This window comes from Vipera berus (assembly GCF_964194415.1).
Source record: "Vipera berus genome assembly, chromosome: 13".
NCBI classification, from domain to species: Eukaryota; Metazoa; Chordata; class Lepidosauria; order Squamata; family Viperidae; genus Vipera; species Vipera berus.
Window position 1 is genome coordinate 13085273 of NC_138216.1, and position 23728 is coordinate 13109000.

General features: G+C 37.5%; 1 protein-coding gene across 7 annotated transcripts in view; it reads left to right on the forward strand.

The window, feature by feature from the left end:
* RBFOX1 (RNA binding fox-1 homolog 1) overlaps positions 1–23728 on the forward strand; it is a gene marked incomplete at its 5' end in the record, with an annotated part of 1027042 nt that overhangs the window by 878891 nt on the left and 124423 nt on the right. For 5 of the 7 annotated variants that reach the window (XM_081338329.1, XM_081338327.1, XM_081338331.1 and 2 more), the window contains 3 exons: positions 3352–3444; positions 5710–5770; positions 14572–14625. In XM_081338329.1, coding sequence (XP_081194455.1) covers positions 3352–3444; positions 5710–5770; positions 14572–14625 — 208 coding nt within the window. The remainder of the gene's footprint in view (positions 1–3351; positions 3445–5709; positions 5771–14571; positions 14626–23728) is intronic. The other 2 variants (XM_081338332.1, XM_081338330.1) reach the window with 1 other exon arrangement.

Genomic DNA, 23728 nt, shown 5'->3' on the forward strand with positions numbered 1-23728 from the left:
TAAGAGGAGAGAGAAAGAGAATGAATAGATGATAGATGAAACATGATTGATAGAGAAAGCATGGGTGTATAGATGTATAGATAGATGACAGATGATACCTGAAGAGAGAAAATGTATGAATAGATGGATAGATAGATGATACGTGGATGAGAGAATGAGAGGTTGGATGAATACATGAGAGATGATACATATAGATAGAGAGAGAAAGAGAGAGTATGGATAGATAGATGGATAGCTAGATGATACATAAATGTTAAATAGATGATAGAGATAGCTAGATAGCTAGATCATGGGTGTCAAACTCGCAACATCATGTGATGTGTCGTGATGTATCGTGACTTTTTTCCCATTGCTGGCAATGGGGTGGGCGCAGTTTTGGCATGATGCCTCTGGCCCACGGCCGGCAGTTTGATACCCCTGAGATAGATAGATAGATAGATAGATAGATAGATAGATAGATAGATAGATAGATAGATAGATAGATAGATATAGATAGATAGATAGATGATACAAAGATAAAAATAGATAGATAGATGATACAAAGATAAAAATAGATGATAGATAGATAGATAGATAGATAGATAGATAGATAGATAGATAGATAGATAGATAGATAGATGATAGATGATAGATAGATAATGTTCTGCTCTAGCAAATGAATTTGTGTGTTTGTGTGTGTCTGTGTTTGTGTATGTATCTATTTGCTACAGCAGAAATTTGTGTTGGAACACATTTTAACTCTCAGTGGATCAGATGAAGATCTTCTCACTTGAAGAAGGATTTTCTGTCGAATATATCCTTCTCCTGAAATAATCTCAAGGATACACTCTTGTTCTAGTCATTGTCACCTCTTTGAGGAGAATCAAGAAGTGAGCGTTACACTTCAGTGGAAAGTCAGCCCACAATTCTGCTGCCTCCTTTGAAATAAATAAGAGATCTAATGTGTACTGTTGCTGAGACAAAATTTTCCATTTGCTGTTCCTAGCATGGTAGATCAATGTTTATCACCACCTATGCTTACTTGTATTGGATTGCATTTCATGGTAAGAATTTGGTGGAAATACATTGACCAATAAATTTAGAGATGGCCTCTTTCATTTCCATTATGGGCAGCCTGCAAAATGTTTTCTATTCACCCCAAGCATAATACTGTAAGCAAATTCTATTAATAAATAATTAGCAGTTCTGATATGCAGTGAATTGATGAAGGTGACCTTGGACTTTCTTACATCTTATAAACCAAGGTGTGAACTAAGTGCAAAATGCCAACATCTCCTTTGTAGTGGAGAGCCAACATAAGCCATGAGTTAATCACAGAAATAGAGTCGGTTCAGCAGGATCCTTTACTCCATTTCTCTATATTCATCTATTTGGGCGGAAACACCCCCACCTTGCAAATTAAGAAAAGCATCAGTTCCCATCTGATGACATTCTTTCCAAGAAATTGTTATTGGCTGAATGGGATGTGTTTACATTTATTTAGCAACCAAGAAGATGTGTGCATGTCTCATCTTGGATTGTGTCTTCAGTGGTCTGCAGCTTCCCACGTTTCAGATCGATCAGAAAATCAGAATTCCATTGCTAGCAAGAAATCTTGCTTTGAGAAGTTATGGAGGGAACTTCTCCTTGCAATGGTAAAAAATTTGTGTAGCTCAGGAATGCAGTGTGGGATTTTTCCGAACTTGATTTTTCAGTTTTCTGAGGGTTCCTTACCCACACAGGTATAATACATTCAGGGCTGTGATCTTGGAGAACTTCTTCAAGATATTAGAGTTTTCCTTACCCTGCAGCAATGTGGAGATATCATCTATCCAATTTCTCCACCCACAAATTGGGCAGAGACTTTTGAATCAATTTTGGTGCCCACCTCTATTTTTTAAAAAATTCTAAAAACCTAAATGGGTAGCTAACCTATTGCAAATCATCCGCTTCTTGGTTTTTCTTTTTGCTTTTGGGATAAAAATAATATATTCCATAGAGGCCTCATTATATTCTTAGAAAATTTGTTGTAAGTAGTTGGTGGCTTCCACACAGTGCCCACCTGTTCAAGACAGCTGCCATGACAACAAAAACCCAAAAGAAAACCATGTAATTATAAATAGACCACATGTTTAGCTATGAGGGGTGGAGGACAACAACCTCTCCAATTTATTTTTGAGACTTAGGTCTACTATAGTAGCCATCTGTAAATGTGCAAGCATCTCATGGTAGCCATTTGGTCAGAATGTTCTCAGAATTCTGAATGTGATAAAATAAGACCCAACCCTCTTCCTGATTGACAGCAAGCTCTCAATTTATTTCAGGAGATGGACAAACAAGCTTGGTTCCAACATTTCGCTGCATATGGAACACCAACTGTGTTTCAATCAACCTTGTGATTAATGTCTACTATAATTAAATGAAAAGCACTACAGATATCGTTCAGGAATGATTATTTGTGTTCTGATCTGTGTTATCATAGTACATAATTATATTAAATATAGAAAGGTTATGTTTAGTTTCAAACCCAATTCTGTTTTGTTGGTAGTTTTTGGTTTGTTTGTTTGTTTCCTTCTTTGTTTCCCCCCCCCCGCTCCCATTTTCTTTTCTTTAAGAACAAAAGAAGTAAATACAGTAGATGACATCACAATTATAAACAACTCCAGTGTTGCATGTGAGAAATTCTTATTCTATTATTATTATTATTTTGCTACACAATGACACATCAAACTAGCCAATATATTCAATTGGGTTTGCCTTGAGTGTTGAAATCGGTACCCACATTTTAATTTGCACAGTTTATTATTCTGTTGACCAGATCTGCATGCCCTTAAAAAGTGATTCCACATTCTTTTCTTACCATTTTCTTCTTAGTTTTGTTTTCAATGTGATGACATGGTTCCATTGATTTGAACTTGTTTTGTTTTTCTTTTTTTTATTAGATTTCTTTTCCTCTGTAGTGAAAATTTAGAGAAAAAAAATGAAAGGTATTTGGTGTTCATTCTTTGATATTCTTCAGGAGACGCTAAACTAACTCACGAAAAAAAGAAAGATAAAAGTTGTTTACATTGGTTGCTTTCTTAATTGCACATCTCTTGGTATGATTATAATTTCTTTCTAATTTGCATGTTTACAGAAATGAAGAAAGGACGAGAGCCAATTAAATTAAAGAGGGAGTGAGAGAGGAGAGAAAGAAAGGGAGGCAGAGAGAAAGAAAAAGAAAGAAAGAAAGAAAGAAAGAAAGAAAGAAAGAAAGAAAGAAAGAAAGAAAGAAAGAAAGAAAGAAAGAAAGAAAGAAACATAAGCAAAGAAGTGGTCGTTGTCTGAAATAATGATATGCATGTTATTTTCCCTTTTCCCACCTGCATGCAGGGATTTGGTTTCGTTACTTTCGAAAATAGTGCTGATGCGGAAAGGGCGAGGGAGAAATTACACGGCACCGTGGTAGAGGGCCGTAAAATCGAGGTGCATGTTCAAAATATTTTCCTTTTCATCTTTTTTATAAATGTTTGCCTCACTCTCATTCGTTGTTTCAGATGCATCATTAATGTCTCTTCTGTGTTTCCCTTTCCCTTCCCATTGAGATATTATATATTATATATATATATATATATATATATATATATATATATATATATATATATATATATATATATATATATATATATATATATATATATATATATATATATATATATATATATATATATATATATATATATATATATATATACACATACATACACACACATATATACATATATATGTATATGAAATATGTTATATATAGATACAATTATGCTATATTATATGATACAATATTGTATAATATATATGTATGTATGTATGTATGTATGTATATGTATATGTATATATATATACCTGACTTGGTTTTGTTATTTTATTATTTCCTTTCTGTATTTTATTATATTATTATTATTATTATTATTATTATTATTATTATTATTATTATTATTATTATTATTATTATTATTATTATTATTTTCAGTTTTTTTAACCATTGTAATTTCAGCTAAAAAAATGTATGCCAGACATGTGACGAGCTTTAATACCGTGCTATGATATGAAAGGTTTTGTAAGTTGATGGGTGCAATAATAATAATAAAAAAAATTGGAAAAACTTTCAAAATTAAATGCTGAAGCAAAACAATAAGACATTATTTTATTTGTGTGTGCGTGTGTGTTGAACATTTTTTTTAAACCTTTATTTGGGAATTCTATTTCTTTTGTTTTCCCTCCTTTTCTTTTCATTGCAGGTTTGATGCAGGATTTACAGTGGCTTTCCAAATTATCTTTTGGCTATACCAGAAAAAAAAATCCCATTTGAATAAGCCGTTCACTTAGATTCAACAAACAAACATGGACCTTTGTTTCCATTTTGGACAAAAATGCCCAGGCAAAGTTCTCAGAAGGTTTAAAGGTCCTTCTAATTTTCACTCCCAAAAGCAATCATCTCATTGCATAGAAAGAGATAAATATATATCTATATACCCTTAAACCACTGGATCCACTTCAACACTGCCTGAGTTGTATTTGTTAGAATCTTAAAAGCAAAAGAAAAAAGAAAAAAAAGAAAGAAATAAAAACCAATTGAAAATTGCTGTCGTCTTTTGAGTAAGATGTTGCATATTTTGCCTTTCCATTCTCCCCTTTCGGCGGTAGCTGTTAGGGCCCTCACCATCTCAGTAACCATGGTAACTGTATACATGCCCCATGCTGGCGATGGTGCTGACTGGTAAGTGGACAAGTCCATCTGCCGTTTCACGTCTCTTTTCTAAAGCGCTGATATCTACCACATGAATTTTTTTGACTTGTCGTCTTAAGTTTTCTTGATGCTCTATTTTTTTTATTATTATTATTCTTATTATTCTATATCTATATCTCTATATCTCGGTACGCCTGTCAATTTGAGTGTCCGTTTTAAGCGAGCCTTGGAGACACTGACTGAACTTAAGGATATGACTTTTTTGTGCACATCTTACTCAGATTGTGAATTCCATATTGTGTTAAATAATGCACCCTCTTTTATCCTTTCGTTAGCTGTGGTTTTTTGAAAGCTTGAATGGTTTTGTTAGTTTTTCTTGCAATGAATAAACGAGGCTCATGTCCCCCTCCCCGCCCCCGGTGTTGAATGCTACATGTTGCTTTTCCAATGGTACATTTTGAAAGGGTTATGTTGCACAATGCTAAGATTTGTCCTTCTTATTTATTTATTTTTACTTTTCCGTTCTCCTTTTTGATGTTACTTATTTTTTCCCCTGCGTACCTTGTCTCTTTCCCCTTTCTACTCCACTGCATGCTCTTTCATACAGTTTCTTTTTAAAATGTTTCTGTTTTTAAATATTTTATCGTTTCAGTGTTACCATGGAATAAAAAAAGCATGCTCTTAAATCTTCAATTATGCAAAGCCTTTTAATTTGCTTTTAATGTCGCTTTATTAAACTTTAAAGGAAATGGTGCTTATTGAAATGATTTGTACATTTTATAAAATGGTGATGAGAGTAAATGTAATTATAAATAGTATGATTTTGTTATGCGCCTCCTGCCTTTTATTAGTTTTATTATTATTATTTTTTTTTAATTTGGGGAAAATAAATTAAATTGCATTTAAACATGACTAATGCCAAAAATAAAGCATGCATTCATTACTATCATGGACCTTTTTATCTCAAAGAAGTGGTGCTGATTTCTTGTTTTCTATGTGCTTAGGTAAATAATGCAACAGCACGGGTCATGACGAATAAGAAGACAATTAACCCTTACACAAACGGTAAGAACTAGAAATATCAGTTGGGTTTTTTCTTAGCTTCCATCTCCTGATCTGGCTAAGGTAGGATTACATAACCTTATCCAGGTCAGCTACATACAGGCAATCCTCGACTTATAACAGTTTCATTTAGTGACCATTCAAAGTTACAACAGCACTGCAAAAAGTGACTTATGACTATTTTTCATACTTTCTACTGTTGCAGCATCTCCAGGATCAAATTCAGATGCTCGGCAATGGGTTAATACTTATGACCGTTGCAGTGTCCCAGGGTCATATCATCCCCTTTTGCAACCTTCTGTCAAGCAAAATCAATGGGGAAGCCAAATTCACTTAACAACCGGGTTACTAACTTAAGAACTGTGGTGATTCACTTAACAACTGTGGAAGGAAAGGTTGTAAAATGGGGCAAAACTCACTTAACGACCATCTCAGAAACAGAAATTTTGGCTTGATTGTGGTCCTAGGTTGAGGATGCCCTGTAAGCCATCTAAACAGGAGGTAGAAAAACTGGGCCTATCCAAGACGAACCTTGTTTTTATTTAATATAACCTAATTATTTTGATCATGACCTATGAATTAACAAAGGAACCTTGTGTTTGGGCCACCTGACTTTCAAATGTCATCTCTACATATGAATTCTCCATCCAATTCCCAGTCCAGTCAGATCTAAAAGCCAAGGAAGAGTTATTGATATGGCTGCTCAAGATGATATTGCCACATTTAAATAGGTCAAGTCTGTGAAGTGGCTGCCTCAACTCAAATCAGTCTCCCAATTAGAAAAAAATATTTAACAACCTACATTCCTTTTTCTAGAGCTCATTTTGAACAACTGGATTCCATGGTAAGGTATAGAAAGTTTGATGGAGTTCATACAGTCTCTCTTTAATGATCTTCCACTCATTGGTTCTTGTCCTGCCACTCTGGTGCTTTGGTGAAAAAGTTGATCTTCTTTGTGACAGCCTCCTCAAGTACTGGAGGACAGCTACCACATCACCCCCAAAATTTCTCTTCATTAGGCTAGGCCTACTTAGTTCCCTCAACAGTTCATTGTGTGGTTTAGCCTTCAGACTCCTTATCATCTTTGCTGCTATTCTCTGCACACAATTTCTAGGATCTCTGGATCTTTTTTGTATTGTGGCGACCAGAATTGGATGCAGTATTCTAAGTGTGGTTTTATCAGTGCAGTGTAAAAGCATACTATCACTTCTCATGATCTTGATGCTATTGTGTACCTCTCCACTATCTGGGCCAATGGTCATCTCCAGGCATTCATCAAGGGCAGCCCCTTATCAAGCAGTAACACAAGCAGGAAGTGATCAAGGCATGAGTGACCATGAGCAAGGCCCCTGGTCTAGGAAAGAGTGCAACTGACACACACACAAAAATATGTACAAAGACACACACACACCCAGTCATGGCTGCTACCTGTTCCTTGAGCAAGATTTGTGAGCCAAGGAGGAGCCCTCACATTGCATTCCAGCTTGAAAGTGCCCCCCCCAGTCCAGTGTCAAAGATGACATATCTTCTGGGCCAGGGAAGGGGGCAAAGACCCATAGACTCTCCTTCTTGCCAGGGTTGAGCCAGTTTCTCCCCATCCAGACACTAACTGCCAAGTACTCAGTCAGCATACATCTCCTGACCAACAAGGACTGGAGATGTATATACGGATATTATCAGCGAACTGATGATAATGTTGCCTATCCTTTGGATGACCTTCCTGCTCATTTTACACTAATCAGACTATGATTTATGTCAGGGATCTGCATACTTGGCAACTTTAAGTTTTGTGGACTTCAACTCCCAGAATTCTTCCACTGGCTGGGGAATTCTGGCAATTGAAGTCCACAAGTCTTGAAGTTGCCAAGTTTGGAGACCTCTGATTTATGTTACAAAACATTCCTTGATTCAGTAGACTGAATCTTAATCATTCTATCTGAGCAAGATCTCTGAAAGCATCTTGGACAGATGGCTTATTTTGAAGACCCCCAGTGAAGATAAACATGTAACTTCAGGAGGCAACCTCTTCCACCAATTAGTAGTTCTGAAAAATTCCTCCTAATATGTAATGTCTGTCTTGCTTCTATTCCCCTGCAATTTCAAACATTGGTTCTGGATAACTGTTTATTCCCTTAAGGAACAGAGAAAGTTTACTTTCCATTTCTTTTTTTGTGTTGCGTGCAATGCAAAAAGCAACGAGTGCATTGTGCAGGTTCCTTAGCTGCTCAATATAAATATTGATCATGGAACTGATCAGTATAAAATTTGGGTTTCTCCATTTTCATATTCACACTCCGTATTCCTTTCTCCCCTGTTTTGCCCACATACCCACAGAGAGGTGGGTTCAACTAAGCATCAGTGATACTGCTGGGATCAAGCAGGGAGCTAAACTTTCTCTTCTGGCTCCTAGCCAAATACTCTAATTGCTGCCCTTGTTATTGTCAGTTAAGAATGACTAAAAGTTATTGCAGACCTGATCCTTTGTTGCATTTTATAACAGCAACTGAAACTTTTCTGTCTTTATACTTTCCTCTCTCTCTTTTTTTTCTGGGGTGTCAATTTCAGCTTTTGAACAATTCTTTTGAAAGCCTTGCAAGTGAGCATATAGCAACCTTCCATTTGGCCTGTTTCCAATAACCTGTAGCTTGCTGAAGAAGTATCTGATTCCCCTGACTTTTCTTCAAAGAGAGAGAGAGAGAGAGAGAGAGAGAGAGAGAGAGAGAGAGAGAGAGAGAGAGAGAGAGAGAGAGAGAGAGAGAGAGAGAGAGAGAAAATTTTACACAGCTTGATCAAGAAAGAATCAACTGCAAAATATTTATTTCCATTCTCCTCCCATTATGCAGCTCATTCGTGAAATATTTTCTCTCCATCATTGACAGTGGGGGAAACATAAGTGGACAGCTTTATTTTTTAAATGATCCTGTCATGTATATTTCTACAAAAATAATATAATATAATATTTCTACAAATATAATATATTTCTACTAAAAACAAAATATGAGCTAAGTTTAACATATGATCACGCTAGTTCGGGTTCATCATGGAGAAAGTCTGCTTTTTAATATTTTCTGCTTTTTTTTGAAGAAGAAGACCCAATTCTCCCTGGATAACCTTGATTTAAATATAATTAATAGCAATAGCACTTAGATTTATCTACCGCTTCACAGTGCTTTTCAGCCCTCTGTAAGCAGTTTACAGAGTCAGCATATTGCCCCCACTAATCTGGGTCCTCATTTTACCAAACTCCGAAGGATGGAAGGCTGAGTCAACCTTGAGCCAGTTAGGATCGAACTTCTGACTGTGGGCAGAGTCAGCCTATAATGTTGCATTGTAACTACTGGGAAGGAAGGAAGGAAGGAAGGAAGGAAGGAAGGAAGGAAGGAAGGAAGGAAGGAAGGAAGGAAGGAAGGAATAGTACCTAGACTTATATACTACTCCACTGTGCTTTTGCAGCCCTCTCTAAACAGTTTACAGTGTCAGCATTTTGCCCGCAACAATCTTGGTCCTCATTTTACTGACCTCGGAAAGATTGAAGGCTGAGTCAACCTCGAGCCAGTCAGGATCGAACTCCTTGCAGTAAGCAGTGAATTAACCTGCAATACTGCATTCTAACCACTGCACCACCACAACTCTCGTGAATTAATCCAAACAATTCAAATGAGGAGAAGACCAGTTCTTTCTTCCCAAACCTTTGCCCCAAATGCCATCACAGGTTGTCCTCAACTTACACAATTGAGCCCAAAATTTAGGTTGTTAAGTGAGACATTTGTTAAGTGAGTTTTGCTCCATTTCATGACCTTTCTTGCCACAGTTGTTAAGTGAATCACTGCAGTTGATAAGTTAGTAACTTGGTTGTTAAGTGAATCTGGTTTCCCACTGACTTTGCTTTGGTCATAAATATGAATTAGTTGCCGAGCATCTGAGTTTTGATCACGTGATCGTGGGGATGCTGCAAAAGTCATAATTGTGAGAAACGGTCATAAGTCACTTTTTTCAGTTAAGAATTCAGTGCCATTGTAACTTTGAATGGTCACTAAATGAACAGTTGTAAGTCAAGGACTACCTGTACTGAGATAAAAGTTGTGGTTGTCATCATCATCTACAAAAAAAAAGGCACACAGATAAAAACACTTGATCAGGTCAATACATCTTATTTTGTTTGGTCAACAGAGTATTATCCCTAAGTTACGTTAGCTTGGTATCTATATATTTGAATATATCCACACACATTCTTTGAGTATAACTCTTATCTCTTTCTTCTTATTAACCATGGCTTTCTGAAAAGTACCATCTTTGCACATGCAGTTATTCACACAAAATCCCTCTTTTTTTCAACAAGCTTGTTTGGCTTCTATAAGCTTTCTATATTTCAGCATCCCCCAGTTTTTTAATGTTTTATTTTCCATTGTTGAAGGTTGTCTAGGATCACAGATTGCTGAGGCCCAATCCGCTCTCAGGAGAAATAGGGAGATGAAGCTTTCAATCAGAGTAGAGCTGGAAGGGACCTTGGAGGTCTTCTGCCCAACCCCCTGCTCAAGCAGGAGACCCTATAACACTGTCCTCACGCAAGTTTGTCCTTAGTTCCAGGTTGCTTCTCTCCTTGATTAGTTTCCACCTGTTGTTTCTTGTCTTGCCTTCTGGTGGTTTGGAAAATAATTTGATCCCCTCTTCTTTGTGGCAGCCTCTCAAATACTGGGATACTGCTGTTGTGTCACACCCTCCCCCCACCCCCCCACCCCCAGTCTTTCTTTTCTCTAGACTGGCTATCAGAGACCAGGGAAAAATGGATTGTTCAAAGTTTGCCCTAATTATCTTTGTGATAAGGTCTGAGGGCCAAATTGATGTCTGGGCATTGTTCTAACAATGCACTGTGCTATCAGAAACAATATTTAGATAGTGTGAAACAGACAAGCCCATCTTTCTGAAGGATTTCCTGGCAGTGAGTTAGAGAGTTCAGGAAGAGATTCAGGGCAAGGAGAGATCCCTGGCAAGTCTCCAAAGATTCAGCAGATAGGAACACAAAGAAAGAAAGAAGCAAAAAAGGCAGAGAACAAAGACCTTTCTCCTTAATGCTGAGTTTCTGCTCTGTGTTTGGAATAAGGGCTAGGAAAGAAGATCAAGAAGAGCAGCCAAGCAGCTTCTAGGTATCAGTACCACCAAAGAAGATTGTAGTGCAATACTGCAAGTTTCAGAATAATAATTTTGAAAATGCCATAAAAGAAGAGACATATTTTGTTTTCATTGTCCAAGATAGCAACAATCCAAGCCATCCATACAGGAAAGCCCACATTTTCTTCACTGAAATGCAATCTCTCTACTCATCTTTCTTTTGATGCTTGCAGCTAAAGCTACCCTGTGAAGCTTTTAGATCACAGGCACAACCTCTGCCTAGCAGGGGGAAAAATACCTAAAAATACCTTTTTTAGATTTTTAACTCAATGTTAATGAGATCCTAGGTGGTGTCATTAGGAAGCTGTGAATGTTGCTTTTCCCCATCTTCTTATTTTTGCAGGTAAGTTGACTCATCAGATTTGATGAATCTATAAACTCATGACAGATTTTGAAGACCTTGACACCAGTTCATTAAGTTCAGTTAATTAAGGCTTTTGTCCATAATTTGCATGTATTGGGATACCCAAACCTGCCTTATTGTTTGCAAATCTGTGTGATATAAATACAAATAAAGGTCAAGTCTCTTCTGAGTCAAACTGGTAACTCTTTGAAGTTGTCCATTGAGTGATCTTGGCAACCATATTACAGTGGTTTCCTTTTTTAAAGAATTTTTTACCCTGCTCCAAATTTAGCTTACAGACCTGGTGTTTTTCCAGTGGTCTCACTTCTAAGCAGTAGAGGGGTCTGATCCTGCTTAGCCTTTCAAGATCTCCAAGTAAGAATGCAAATAATCTTTCCTAAGATAATAGATTTTTGTTCTTTTTCCCCCTTCTAATATGCTTTAAAAAAACCCAATAATAATGAGTTGTGCTAGGGGATTTGGGGAATGCCAGATTTCAAATGACAATGAAGTTTTGTTTTGTCTTCTGGATGGAAATGCAAAAATTGATACGTTCATATTCAGAGAAGTTCAATGAATTTCTTTCCTCTCTCTAATATTTGTTTTGCTTGAAACATCATCAATAAACTTGGTTACTGAATGCATTTTCCTCATCTAAGTGACCATGCCAGGGGAGTTAAAAAATGTATGTCCCAACAAAAATAAAAATGGCTAAAAGATAATATTAAATTAAAAAAATGCTAAAAGGTATATACATATGCAATAAGTATATACATAAATATATTTATAGAATATACATATATAATAAGAAGGCCTTTTGGTAAATGGCCTCAATAAAGTTAAGTAAGTATGCATGCTAAATTATGGTTTTCCTCATTGGGCACTAAGTCTATCTGTGCAAGAGACAGGTTGTTTTCCCCCTTTCTTGTCTGTTCTAAAAGTTTCTACCTGAGATAAGTGTTGTGACAGCAAGACAAATTCCAAGAACTACACCCACAGTGGTGAATTTACCTCTTCTAATGGTGAAGACTTGATTCCTTGGCATTTCCTCACTCGTACATGTCAAACTTTTGCTCACACTTGATTAACCCACACAGTTATGGGCCAGCAAATACTTCATTGACAAGACAAAGTAAAGTTTAATTGCTGTTATTTTCATGATAAATGAAGTCTTTGCAGAGAGAGCTTCCCCAAGCTAGATGATGCAGCCATCAAATTGGGTAGGAGAAGGAGATGAAATATGAGTGCAGGTTTCATCTGAGATCATCGATCTGCATCTTCCAAGCACCATCTCCCCCTCTCTTCCCGAAGACAAATTGAGGCACCATTAGTATAGCTTAAAATGTCTGAGGTTATCTCTCAGCCTCTTTGACAGAAAGTCTGACAGATATGAAAAACCAGCCAAAATGGCTTATCTGTGCAGAAGTGAAGAATTAAAAAGTATTATAGAAAATTGCACTTTGAGTAATTAAGACTTTTGTTGGTTAAGTACTTACTTGGCTTAGATCAGCTTGGAAGATTTGGGTGGAAGAAAATAAGTGTTGCATTCCTTCTTCCTTTTCTTTCTTTTCCCCCTTCTCATCCTAGGCTGCAATTTGCTTTCTCACAGGGTTATAAAACTTAGCTGTGTGGTTATTGCACAACTGGCAAAACTAGAACATTGTAAGTAAAATGGGTACACCAAATTGTGCACATCCTTTAGAAAGGGTGTAGGCAACTGGGACCTCTGCTCAAACTCTATTTTTTTGCATTCCTCAGGAGTCTTTCCTGACCACTTGTGTAAAACTCAGCAGACGTTTTTGTGTCAGGAAAAAACAAAAATGGTTGTGTAGTTCTATAATAAGCCTAGCCCTGGAATAAGCTTAACTTAGTTTACAAAACAATGGCCTCCACCACCAAATGGGGAAAAAATGAAGATGTTGGCCTTACTAACTTACATGGTATGTATTGTGCATAATTGGTTCTTGAGGTCTACACAAATATTAATTGTGGTGCTTACCAATGAAAGGTTGACTTCTCTCTTTCAATAAGATCACTGCTTCATCATTTCTTAAAACAAAACTATTTGTTCATTTAGTAAAATAAATCTCAATTGCAGATGACTAATGGACACATCCATTCCAAGGGGAATTTCTTGGCAATAAAATGGAAGTGGTCTGCTATTACCTGACTCTCTCTCTTGCCTTCTCTCTCCCCTCCCCCTCTCCCTTTCCTTTCCTTCCCTTTCTTTCTCTGTCTTCCTCCCACCCTCTTTCTCTCCCTCTCTTACTCCTCCTCTCTCTCTCCCTTTCCCTCTCCTCTCCCTCTCTCCCTTTCTCTCTCCCTCTTTCCCCCTCCTTCTCTCTGTCTCTGTCTCTCTCTCTCTGTTTTACTCACTCACTCACTCACTCACTCACTCACTCACTCACTCACTCACTCACTCTGTCTCTCTCATACACTGCCAGTCTGGTTTCTGGTCCTGTCAGTCATTCATCCAAGTACCTATGCTACCTTTCTTTTAATTTATTTGCCCTAAAATGACTGTAGTAAAATGATAGGTACACAGTCCTTGTAAAGATGAGTTCTGCTATTATCTTCCATTAAAAACTTGGGGAAAGTTCCTGACCTTTTGTCTGAAACTTACCAAAAATGAACTTATTTTATGGAAAAATTGTTCCAGAAGTGAGAGTTTGGTGTGGTTCATTTATATATGAACTCACGTACTGTTGGGGAAACCAAGCCATTATGCTAAGCCATGAAATGATTTATTAGGGCAAGCATGTTATATAAGCACACCACTGGAGTTTTCTTAATCCAGGTTTAGGATTTAGTGTGTTGTGAAAGTAAAGTCCTTTTAAGCCCATCCAATTTAAAACCAGGAAGAAGATTGCCTCTGTTCATCAAATGAAAAGAAAGTTATTTTTTTCTTTTTGCAGTTATACAGACTTGCATTAAGGGAATAAATAGAATCTCCTTTTCATGAAATGGGCTGAAATTATATCCTGAAACTGAAGAAAAAGTCTATTGATACAAAGTGGTTTTGTAATAAAAGATGCATTAAGTTCCTCCTTCATTTAATGGTCATTTCCACTTAAAGGGTTTGTGGGGGGGGGTTGTGCGTGTGTTTGTGTGTGTCAGGGGTTGGGGTGGCTTTTTAAGAACCTTTAGAAGGTATTCTGGAAAAGATTCACTTTGAAGGACATGATACAATTCTTTAAAATATATAAAATAAAAATTGTACAGTCACAACCTAATTAGAATTTCATGCCATAACTTCAAATTTACCAAGTTTGGTTTTCTGTCTTTACTACAGGTTGGAAATTAAATCCAGTTGTTGGTGCAGTCTATAGTCCAGAATTCTATGCAGGTAAGCACATGTACTATGAAATCTTAGTTATGGTAGGTAAAGAGAATATCCAAATTATGTGATTGCCTGTTTCTTTGATTGAGGTGATAGAAGCCTCTCTCTAGGACATAATTCAATTATTCTTATTAAGAGAGAAAAATACAATTTCCTAAATCCTACTAACTTTTAATTTTCTTTTGTTCAAATCATTGGCTTAATGGTAAGATGCAAAATTACATGTTATTAGAGAGAAAAGTGTGCCATCCAAAAAGGCATTGTTATAACCTTATTACTTCCCACTAACCAAAGTTTGCTACTGCTTTACACAAGGCAACAGATCTCTATTAGATCTGTCAAAGGCTCTTCTTTAAAGGACTTCTGTACCAAAATTGTGCTAAGTCAGAACCTTTTCAGCCTAACCTCAGATAGAAAATAATTTCTCTGAAGAGGACATCGCCTTAAAACCGGATTACTTTCTCCTGGTTGTTATAGGGGATGACTAGGCTGAGCTGGAGGGAGGGCTCAAATGCATCATAAGTCATGAGTCCCTGCATGTCCAGAAGAGAACTAAGTCCAGTCCACCTTGAATATGTTTCTTATCTCCCACCCATTTCTCTTAACGCCAGTTGGTCAGATTCTTGTAGACAGCTTAAACTTGCAATAAATCTTTATACTTGTTTGAACTGCCTGAATCTCCAGATTTCCCTGTTGCTTGGCACTTGCTAATTTAAGGTCCTTCCCTCCCTCCATCTCTACCTAAATTTATTACTCTTTGCATAGATGCCTTCCTCTAATACAGGGGTTGCACAGTTTTCTTAATGCTAGCATTATTATGGGGTTATTGGGGTTTTATTGACAGGTTCTACAGAATACTTATGGGCATACATGCACCATCTATTGAAAGGTGTTACATGCTTTCTAGATATGCACAATAGCATGGAATCCCAGTTGGAGGGCGTGACAACGTGCTTTCAAACAAATGTGGGGTTATGCCATTGGTATCTTCTTAAATAGATCTCTTTCTAGGGTTGCAAAGCTACTGTACTAGATGATCTAGGAGAAAATACATACTTTTATCAGTTCCAAAAGATCTTTTCAACTCTAGATCTGAAACAGATCTCTAGTTTTATGCAGGCGAGCCAAGTATGTCAACAGCGTGAGCATCCACACTTGCATGTACTCATAGATATCTGTAGGTAGGAAGTCTTAGTCTCTGCAACTGAAATGAAATCCCCACTCTAGGCATTTTACTGATGAGGCCAAGCAGTTTGGTGATGTTTATCTCAGTCAGTAAATGGGATGAAAACTAGATAAATGAGTTTTCTATAGTCATTTCCAGCCCCTAGCAATGCCCCCTGATGATAATGCATTCTGAAGGCTGGGCTTGGTTTATCTCAGTTGTTCCAGAAATACTTAGGAATACAATAATTAGAAGTGTAAAATATCTACCAGCCAGAAAATCCTTTCTCAGTGAGGAATTAAGAAGCCACTCAAGTATTTAATTATTTTTTTCAACACTTTCATTTACAGCTGTATTAAAATGGAAAAAGCTGACAATATATTGTATATTGTTTCCATCCATCCATCCATCCATCCATCCTTGTAAGATTGAACAACTCGCATCCATAGGACTGTACACACTTCTCAAGCCCAATTTTAGATCAAACCCCTAGGGAAGCAAATAGTGCTTCATCCAGAAGTCTTCTGAGGGAGGGGAAGAGAGAGAAAAATGGGGGAGTCAAAGAAACAAATAGAAAAACATGTTTCCCATTCATTTTGGATTTGGCCTCACCAACAAGTGGTCACAGTTGGATATGTTCTCTGATGAGAAGGTCTTCCTTCCATAAAAGTTCTAGCATCCAGGAAAAGGGTTCTCATGATTCTTGAAGGTGTAGGAATAATTCAAATAATTTTGTTTTACCCAAATAGCTCAACTTACAAGCCAGCTCACAAGACTGGAAAGGAACTTTTTTTGAAGAAGGTGAAACACTTGAATAAGACAGACATGTCACAGTATATGCCCCAGTTGAATTGCATTTATGATGACAGAACCTACCAGCCTGAATAGGCAGTCTTATCCTTAGGTAAGATAAGGAGTAGGCTTTGGGTGGCAGATGCTAAAACACAGGGAATGGTCTGATGTGTGTCTTCTGTCAATAGAGTAGAGTAAAGTAGGATACAGTAGGGAATGGAACGGAACGGAACGGAACAGAACAGAACAGAACAGAACAACAGAGTTGGAAGGAATCTTGAAGGTCTTCTAGTCCATACCCCTACTCAAGCATGAGACCCTATATCATTTCAAATAAATGGCTGTCCAATCCCTTGTTAAAAACTTCCAGTGATTTTTAACAAGAGACTGGAGCACCCACCACTTCCAAAGGCAAGCTGTTCCACTGATGAATATTGGAAGAGTGCTATCATATCACCCCTTCTTTTCATTAGACTGACATACCCAATTCCTGCAACTGTTCTTCATATGTTTTAGCCTCCAGACCCCTAATCAACTGAGTTACCCTATTTCTGTGAATTACAATGACTGATATCCAATTAAAAGAGTTGAACTAAATTTAACTTCTTCAAAGGCAGTCAATTTTTATACTTGGAGAGATGCGAATTATTTTTAGTTCCTGTTTTTCCATGTTACATATCTAGAGAATTGGAGTCATTTGCAATAGCTCTACTCCTGAACCAAGATTCTCTAACTGGGAATCATCCCATGCTGAAGGATCCATTTTGCCTACTATTTACTTTAAGCAAGCAAATTAGGACTGTAAAAATTATCTGTACAAGACCAATTGAGTCCACAGCAAACCACAATGATGCCAAAATGACAACACTAGTCTGGTGAACTCAAAATCCTAGTGGACAACCACTTAAATATGAGCCAGCATTATGCAAAAAAAAAAAATGCCGACACAGTCCTTGGCTACATTAACAGAGGGATAGACTCAAGATCATGTGAAGTGTTAGTACTACTTTATAATACTTTGGTAAGACCATACTTGGAATATTGCATCTTTGGTTGCCTCATTATAAAAAAGATGTAGAGACTCTGGAAAGAGTGCAGAGAAGGCCAACAAAGATAATTAGAGGGCTGGAGGCTAAAAATATGAAGAACAGTTGCAGGAATTAGATATATCTAGTTTAATGAAAGAAGGATTGGAAGGACTAGGGCTGACATGATAGCAGAGTTCCAGTATCTAAGAGAGTGCCAGAAAGAAAAGGAGGTCTCCAAAGCACTTGAAGGCAGGACAAGAAGCAATGGATGGAAACTAATCAAGGACAGACTCAAACAGGAGAAATTTCCTGACAGGGGGAACAATTAATCAGTGGAACAACTTGCCTCCAGAAGTTGTGGGTGCTCCAGCACTGAAGGTTTTTAAGAGGAGATTGGACAACCATTTGTCTAGAATGGTATAGGGTTTGGACTAGATGACCTCCAAGATCCCTTCCAGCTCTGTTATTCTGTTATTCTGTGATGTATGTCCCAACATCTGATGCACCTAAGTCACAGCATTTGTATGACATTATCATTTCAGACGTTCTATCGCCCCCCCCCCCCCCAATGCTCTGTTCACAAATTTGTGTTTCTTCCAATTTTGGATTAAAGGAGGCATCGAGCAATTCCTCATTTTACCCCGGCTTTGTTTATGGGAATGTGATCGTTGCTGTAATCAGCTTTAATATAGAAGCAACCCAGCCAGAACCTTCCCTAATTGATTAATCAGAGACACTGGTTGCTTGATAACAAATTACTTGCTGTTAATGACAAATATCATAATACATTCATAGTATAATCATGGATTCTTTTTCCTCCAGCTTATATAGAATTAACTGTCCAAATTCTAATTGCCTTCAAAGGGTAGGCTAGAGAGACTTCACATATTTTGTACATTGCAATCAATACTTTCCATCTCTCTGGATGTTACTTTTCTTAATTTACTGGACTTTCCTTTAGCATTTATTTTGTCTCTTAATTATAAAATGGCATGTTATTGATTTTTTGGCATGCAGTGTTATGGAGTTCCCCCAGAGCTATTTTATTGCCAGCCTGGGGGTGAAGGATTTGGCCTTCCTAATGAGAATCTTTATCACCATTAGACTGGTATTAATATGAATTATCATATCTTACTCTTAGAAAAGAGTTAGCTGGTGAACAAGTTCTAAAGAGATACCTGTTTAGAGCTAAGTCTGCTCTTAGTTTTGGATCTAGTCATTTGTGCTTCAGAGCACTGTCAATTGCTGAGGTTTTCAAAGTGTGTGGCAAATATATATCTGAGGTTATTTGAAGACTATTGTGCTCTGCACCATGTTCCTTCTTTTTAGTGCATCTCTGGTTGTGCAAATAGGTTTATAATCCAGTTTTTCCACTCAAGTGTAACTGTATCATTCCTGCCAATATTCAAAGCCAGTGGCCAGGTTACATAAGGCACCTTCCAGATGTTGCCACAATCTAGGGTCATATAAACTTTTGTCTAGTGAAAAAAAGAACTATGGGAGAAATGATAGCTGTGTTCCAGTGTTTGTGTGGTTGCCACAAAGAAGAGGGGGTCAACTTACTTTCCAAAGCACCAAAAGACAAGACAAGAAACAATGGATGGAAACTAATCAAGGAGAGAATCAACCTAGAACTAAGGAGACATTTTCTAACAATAAGAACAATTAACCAGTGTAAAGGGTGGCCTCCAGAAGTTGTGGATGCTCCATCACTGGAGGCTTTCAAAAGGAAACTGGACAACCATTTGTCTGAAGTGGTATAGGGTTTCCTGCTCAAGTGGGGGATGGACCAGAAGACCTCCAAATCCTTTCCAACTCTGTTATTCTGTGAGTTTTATGAGGCTGAGGACTTCTTACAGTATGTTAAAAAAATGGATACAATGAAGACAAAGAAAATATGCAAGGGCAAGATATAACCAGTGGCGGGATTCAAATATGTGAACAACCAGTTCTCTTTGTGGATGCTGCTTCAGGAAGTCCATTCTGGGCCTGGGCAACAAAAAATTAGCTACTGGTTCTGCCGAACTAGTGTGAACTGGCTGGATCCCACCACTGGATATAACCCACAACTGATTTAAATTAAATTAAATATACTTCATTGGGTCATTCCCCATAATTGAATCATTTCTGTCACTCAAGTATATTTTGAAAGAGTTTAGGACCTGTATCCCAGGGTTTATTTCAGTCTTGGAAACTGCAATTGTTTGTTTTTCTCTAAGTCTTGGGATCTGAGGTCTCCTACCATGGGCAGAGCATTAGACTAGAAGACCTTCCAGCTTTGTAATTCTATGAATCCCACATATGCTGGCCCAGAAGATTACATCATTTAGCAGCTTCCTCAAATGAAGGTCCAAAGTCTGAAACATGGAATCCATTTCTTGAATGATTATTAAAACCTCAACACTGAAACGGTCTTTTCTAATAAGACTGTTGTACAGAAACTAGACAGATTTATTTAAGTCAAAATTAATATCTGTGTAAGTAAGGCTGCAAATTGAGCTAATGAGAGAACGTTGTGCTTGTATACTGCAAACTCACCCAGGTAATTCAAACATAACTCATTAGAAAATAAATGGCTGAGTTCTAATCCGGCTAAATGGGAATTATAAATGAAAGTGAGTTTGCTGTTTGGTAACATCCAGATATTATTGTTCCAAAATCTTATTAGTATAATTCATGCAAATATTAATTAATACCTGGGGAAAGAAACCCAAATAATCAATCATGCTTTAAACTTTCCCTCGTCTTTGGCTAATAAAGTAGTTATTAACTAAGAAGGTTATCAACCCATTAATATCAGAAAAATAGAGCCATAGCTAGTCCTGAATTATGACCATACAGAAACCTTCAGGTTTAAAAGACTTTTGGGGAACAAGAGGCCCTGCTCAAAACATGTAGAAAAGAAACAATGCCTTTAAGCTACCGTTTTTTTCTTTAAAAAATAATAATAATAAAATCTCTATCTCCCATCAGAGCCACTGTTGGAGACATATAGAAAAAATGATTCTGAAAATTAAAAATAAAATAAATTATTTTATTTAAAAATAATTAACTTAAAACATACTTAAAATTATTCCCAGCTTCCTCAGAGTTATCTTATGTACAACTGAGGTAAAAATAGTTTTAAGAAAAAGAGCAGAGAGAAAAAAAATAGGAAGGAAGGAACTCAGGTTTATTTTTTTTAAAAAAATATGTATATGCTGGTCTATGATCACAATAAACCACTTTCACTCTTTCCATTTTTAAATTTGCTTCCTGGCTAACTTGATTACAACAGGTTGCAAGGTCAAGCACTGATAAGGAGCCGAAGAGCATGAAATAACCATGTTAATAAAAGGGAAGGAAACACTGATGGTTGCATTTTGGACTTTTGACATTATCCTTTTAGTTTTTTTTTCCTCTTTTGTGTTTCATGGAAAATTCAAATTACTTCGTGCTCAGGATGAGAGACTCTTTTTCAGTTGCTAAATGATGAAAGATGTAGCCACTTTGGAAATAAGGATGATGTATCTGTAGAGAAGCTGTTGATTTAAAATATCTTTAATCTTGATAAATAAGTTTTTAAGGAGAGAGAAAGAGAGAAAGGAGAAGGTTATACAAAGCTTTCAGTCTGGCACTGATGAATGGCAAATTCACCCATTTCTCAATTGGCGGTGAAGACACACACCACAAGGCATAACCACATTGTACATCATATCTGCCAACTCATTTCTTTGATTAAATATTCCATCAGCACTGGCTGTAAGGCGGTAAACCTTAACAAGATTCATAACTCAGTTCCTTGGGTGGAGAGTCAGCCGGCTTGGGGAAGAAAATTAGAATGGAATTAAATTACTCCATAGGACAAGATCAAGAGAGAGGAGGTATGGGGTGGGGGAAAATCCCCTAATGCAATGCAAACACAAGATATAGTTATGACTTGACAACTTGAACCAGACAATTAAAGTCAAAAATGGAGCCGTGTAGTGTAATTCAACTCTAAAGCTGGAACATAATCATAAATGGTCAGGATACTTGGCAAACCTTGTTGTAGCTGCAATTCCACCCTCCCCCTTCCCAAATGCATACATTTCTTTAGTAAAAACAGATTTTACTATCCCAAGGTTCTTTTGTTTCCTTTTAAGAAGAAGGAGATGAAAACTTGAGGAGCTGGTCAGGATTGAACTTCTGACTGTGGGTAGAGTCAGCCTATAATGCTGCATTCTAACCACTGGGAAGGAAGGAAGGAAGGAAGGAAGGAAGGAAGGAAGGAAGGAAGGAAGGAAGGAAGGAAGGAAGGAAGGAAGGAAGGAAGGAAGGAAGGGCACCTAGACCTATATACTGCTCCACTGTGCTTTTATAGCTCTCTCTGAGCAGTTTACAGAGTCAGCACCTTGCCCCCAACAATCTGGATCCTTGGAAGGATGGAAGGCTGAGTCAACCTTGAGCCGTGAGACTCAAACTGCCAACAGTTGGCAGAATTAGCCTGAAATTCTGGATTCTAACCACTGGGCCACTATGGCAATAGAATGGAATGGAACGGAAGAATAAAATAGAACAGAACAGAATATAATAGAGACGGAACAGAACACAAAATAATAGAATAGAACAGAATAGAAATGGAACAGAACAGAACAGCATAGAACAGAACAGAACAGAACAGAATAGCATGGGAATGGAAGGATTTATATTCCTTGCATTTAAAAGAACGCAAATGACCAGCTGTCTGCAAGGAATGAGAAGCAAAACATCTTTGAAGAAAAACAAAAAAGTCCAGTTGCTTCTAGAAAAAGCACCTTTGAGACAACCATGATCTGGATGACTGAGAATATCTATAGACATTCCGATAGGATATTTAGGGTGGAAATGGAAAGATTGTGCTTTCTTTGCAGTTAGCTGGTCTTAATACTCTCTAAGAGCCATTGTGGTTACTTGGGTTTTTATCTGTGACTTCAGGGCTGCCTGAATCAGAGGTGTGGAATCTTCTTGGAACAGCCAAGAGGACTGCATGCAAATTGGGGATAAGTAACCCCAATGGCTCTCAGAGAGTGTTACAACCAGTTGACCATATAGAAAACACAATCTTATTTATTGCTCTGTACACCGCCCTGAGTCCTCCGGGAGAAGGGCGGTATATAAAACAAACAAACAAACAAACAAATAAATAAATCTTTCCATTCCCCCCCAATCTTGTCAGAACCTATCATTCTGCCCCCCCCACCAGCTAAGCTCAAGTGTCAATAACTGTCCTTCCATCTCTAACACCATCCAGTACAAAATGTAAGAACCCACTTCAATCTACATCTTAAGAAAACAGAACTCTTGGAAGCGGTTTCTTTTAACAGGAATTTTTATTAAGAGAAATTGACTGAAGGCATGCTAGACAGGATCTGGGGGATCCCCCCCACCATTCAATGTTTTAAAGTGTTCCCAAGCAGCCCCCCACCCCGCAGTTCTTCCAGGCAACTCAAACTGGCAGATTTCTAGGTGTCAACTTCAGGAAAAATAACATCAGTCTGGCTCCATCAGCACAATCATTCAATCCTCTTATTGCCCAGATTCCAGGTGTTGCATCTTTCCCCCTCCCCTTTTCCCTCACTGTCCGTAAAGAGAAGAGCTTCAGAGGGGCATAGGATGAAAGGTAGATGGCTACATTGTTATGGTTAGCAGACCCAATCAACAAAAGGTTACTTTGTAGTGAATACAGGAAGTGAAAGTATTAAAACCCTCATGCATACCCCCTCCCCTTTTTTAGCATGACAGAATCCAGGAGACAGTAAGGATTGGTTTTTAAATCAGAGAAGATAGATAGAAATGAAATATAACTGGATTCTGACAACAACTGATGAAGCTTCCAGAATAGGAAGCAAAGCATCTTTTTCTTCTTCCTCAAAAAATCAGTCCAGTTGCCTTTTCAAAAATAAAAAAGACCACTTTTGATACAACTGTGACCTGGATGACTGACAATCTTCATAGACATCTTGGGTGGGAAGAATGTATTTTTCTATCCAGGGTGCTGTACTTTTAATCAGGACACTGTGATCACCATAAAGCAGAGTAAGATTTTGCAGGCCATAGATGTGTAATTTAATAACTCTTCTTGGATGGAAGAGGCCACAGATCTGCAGCAATATTGTGATGCTGT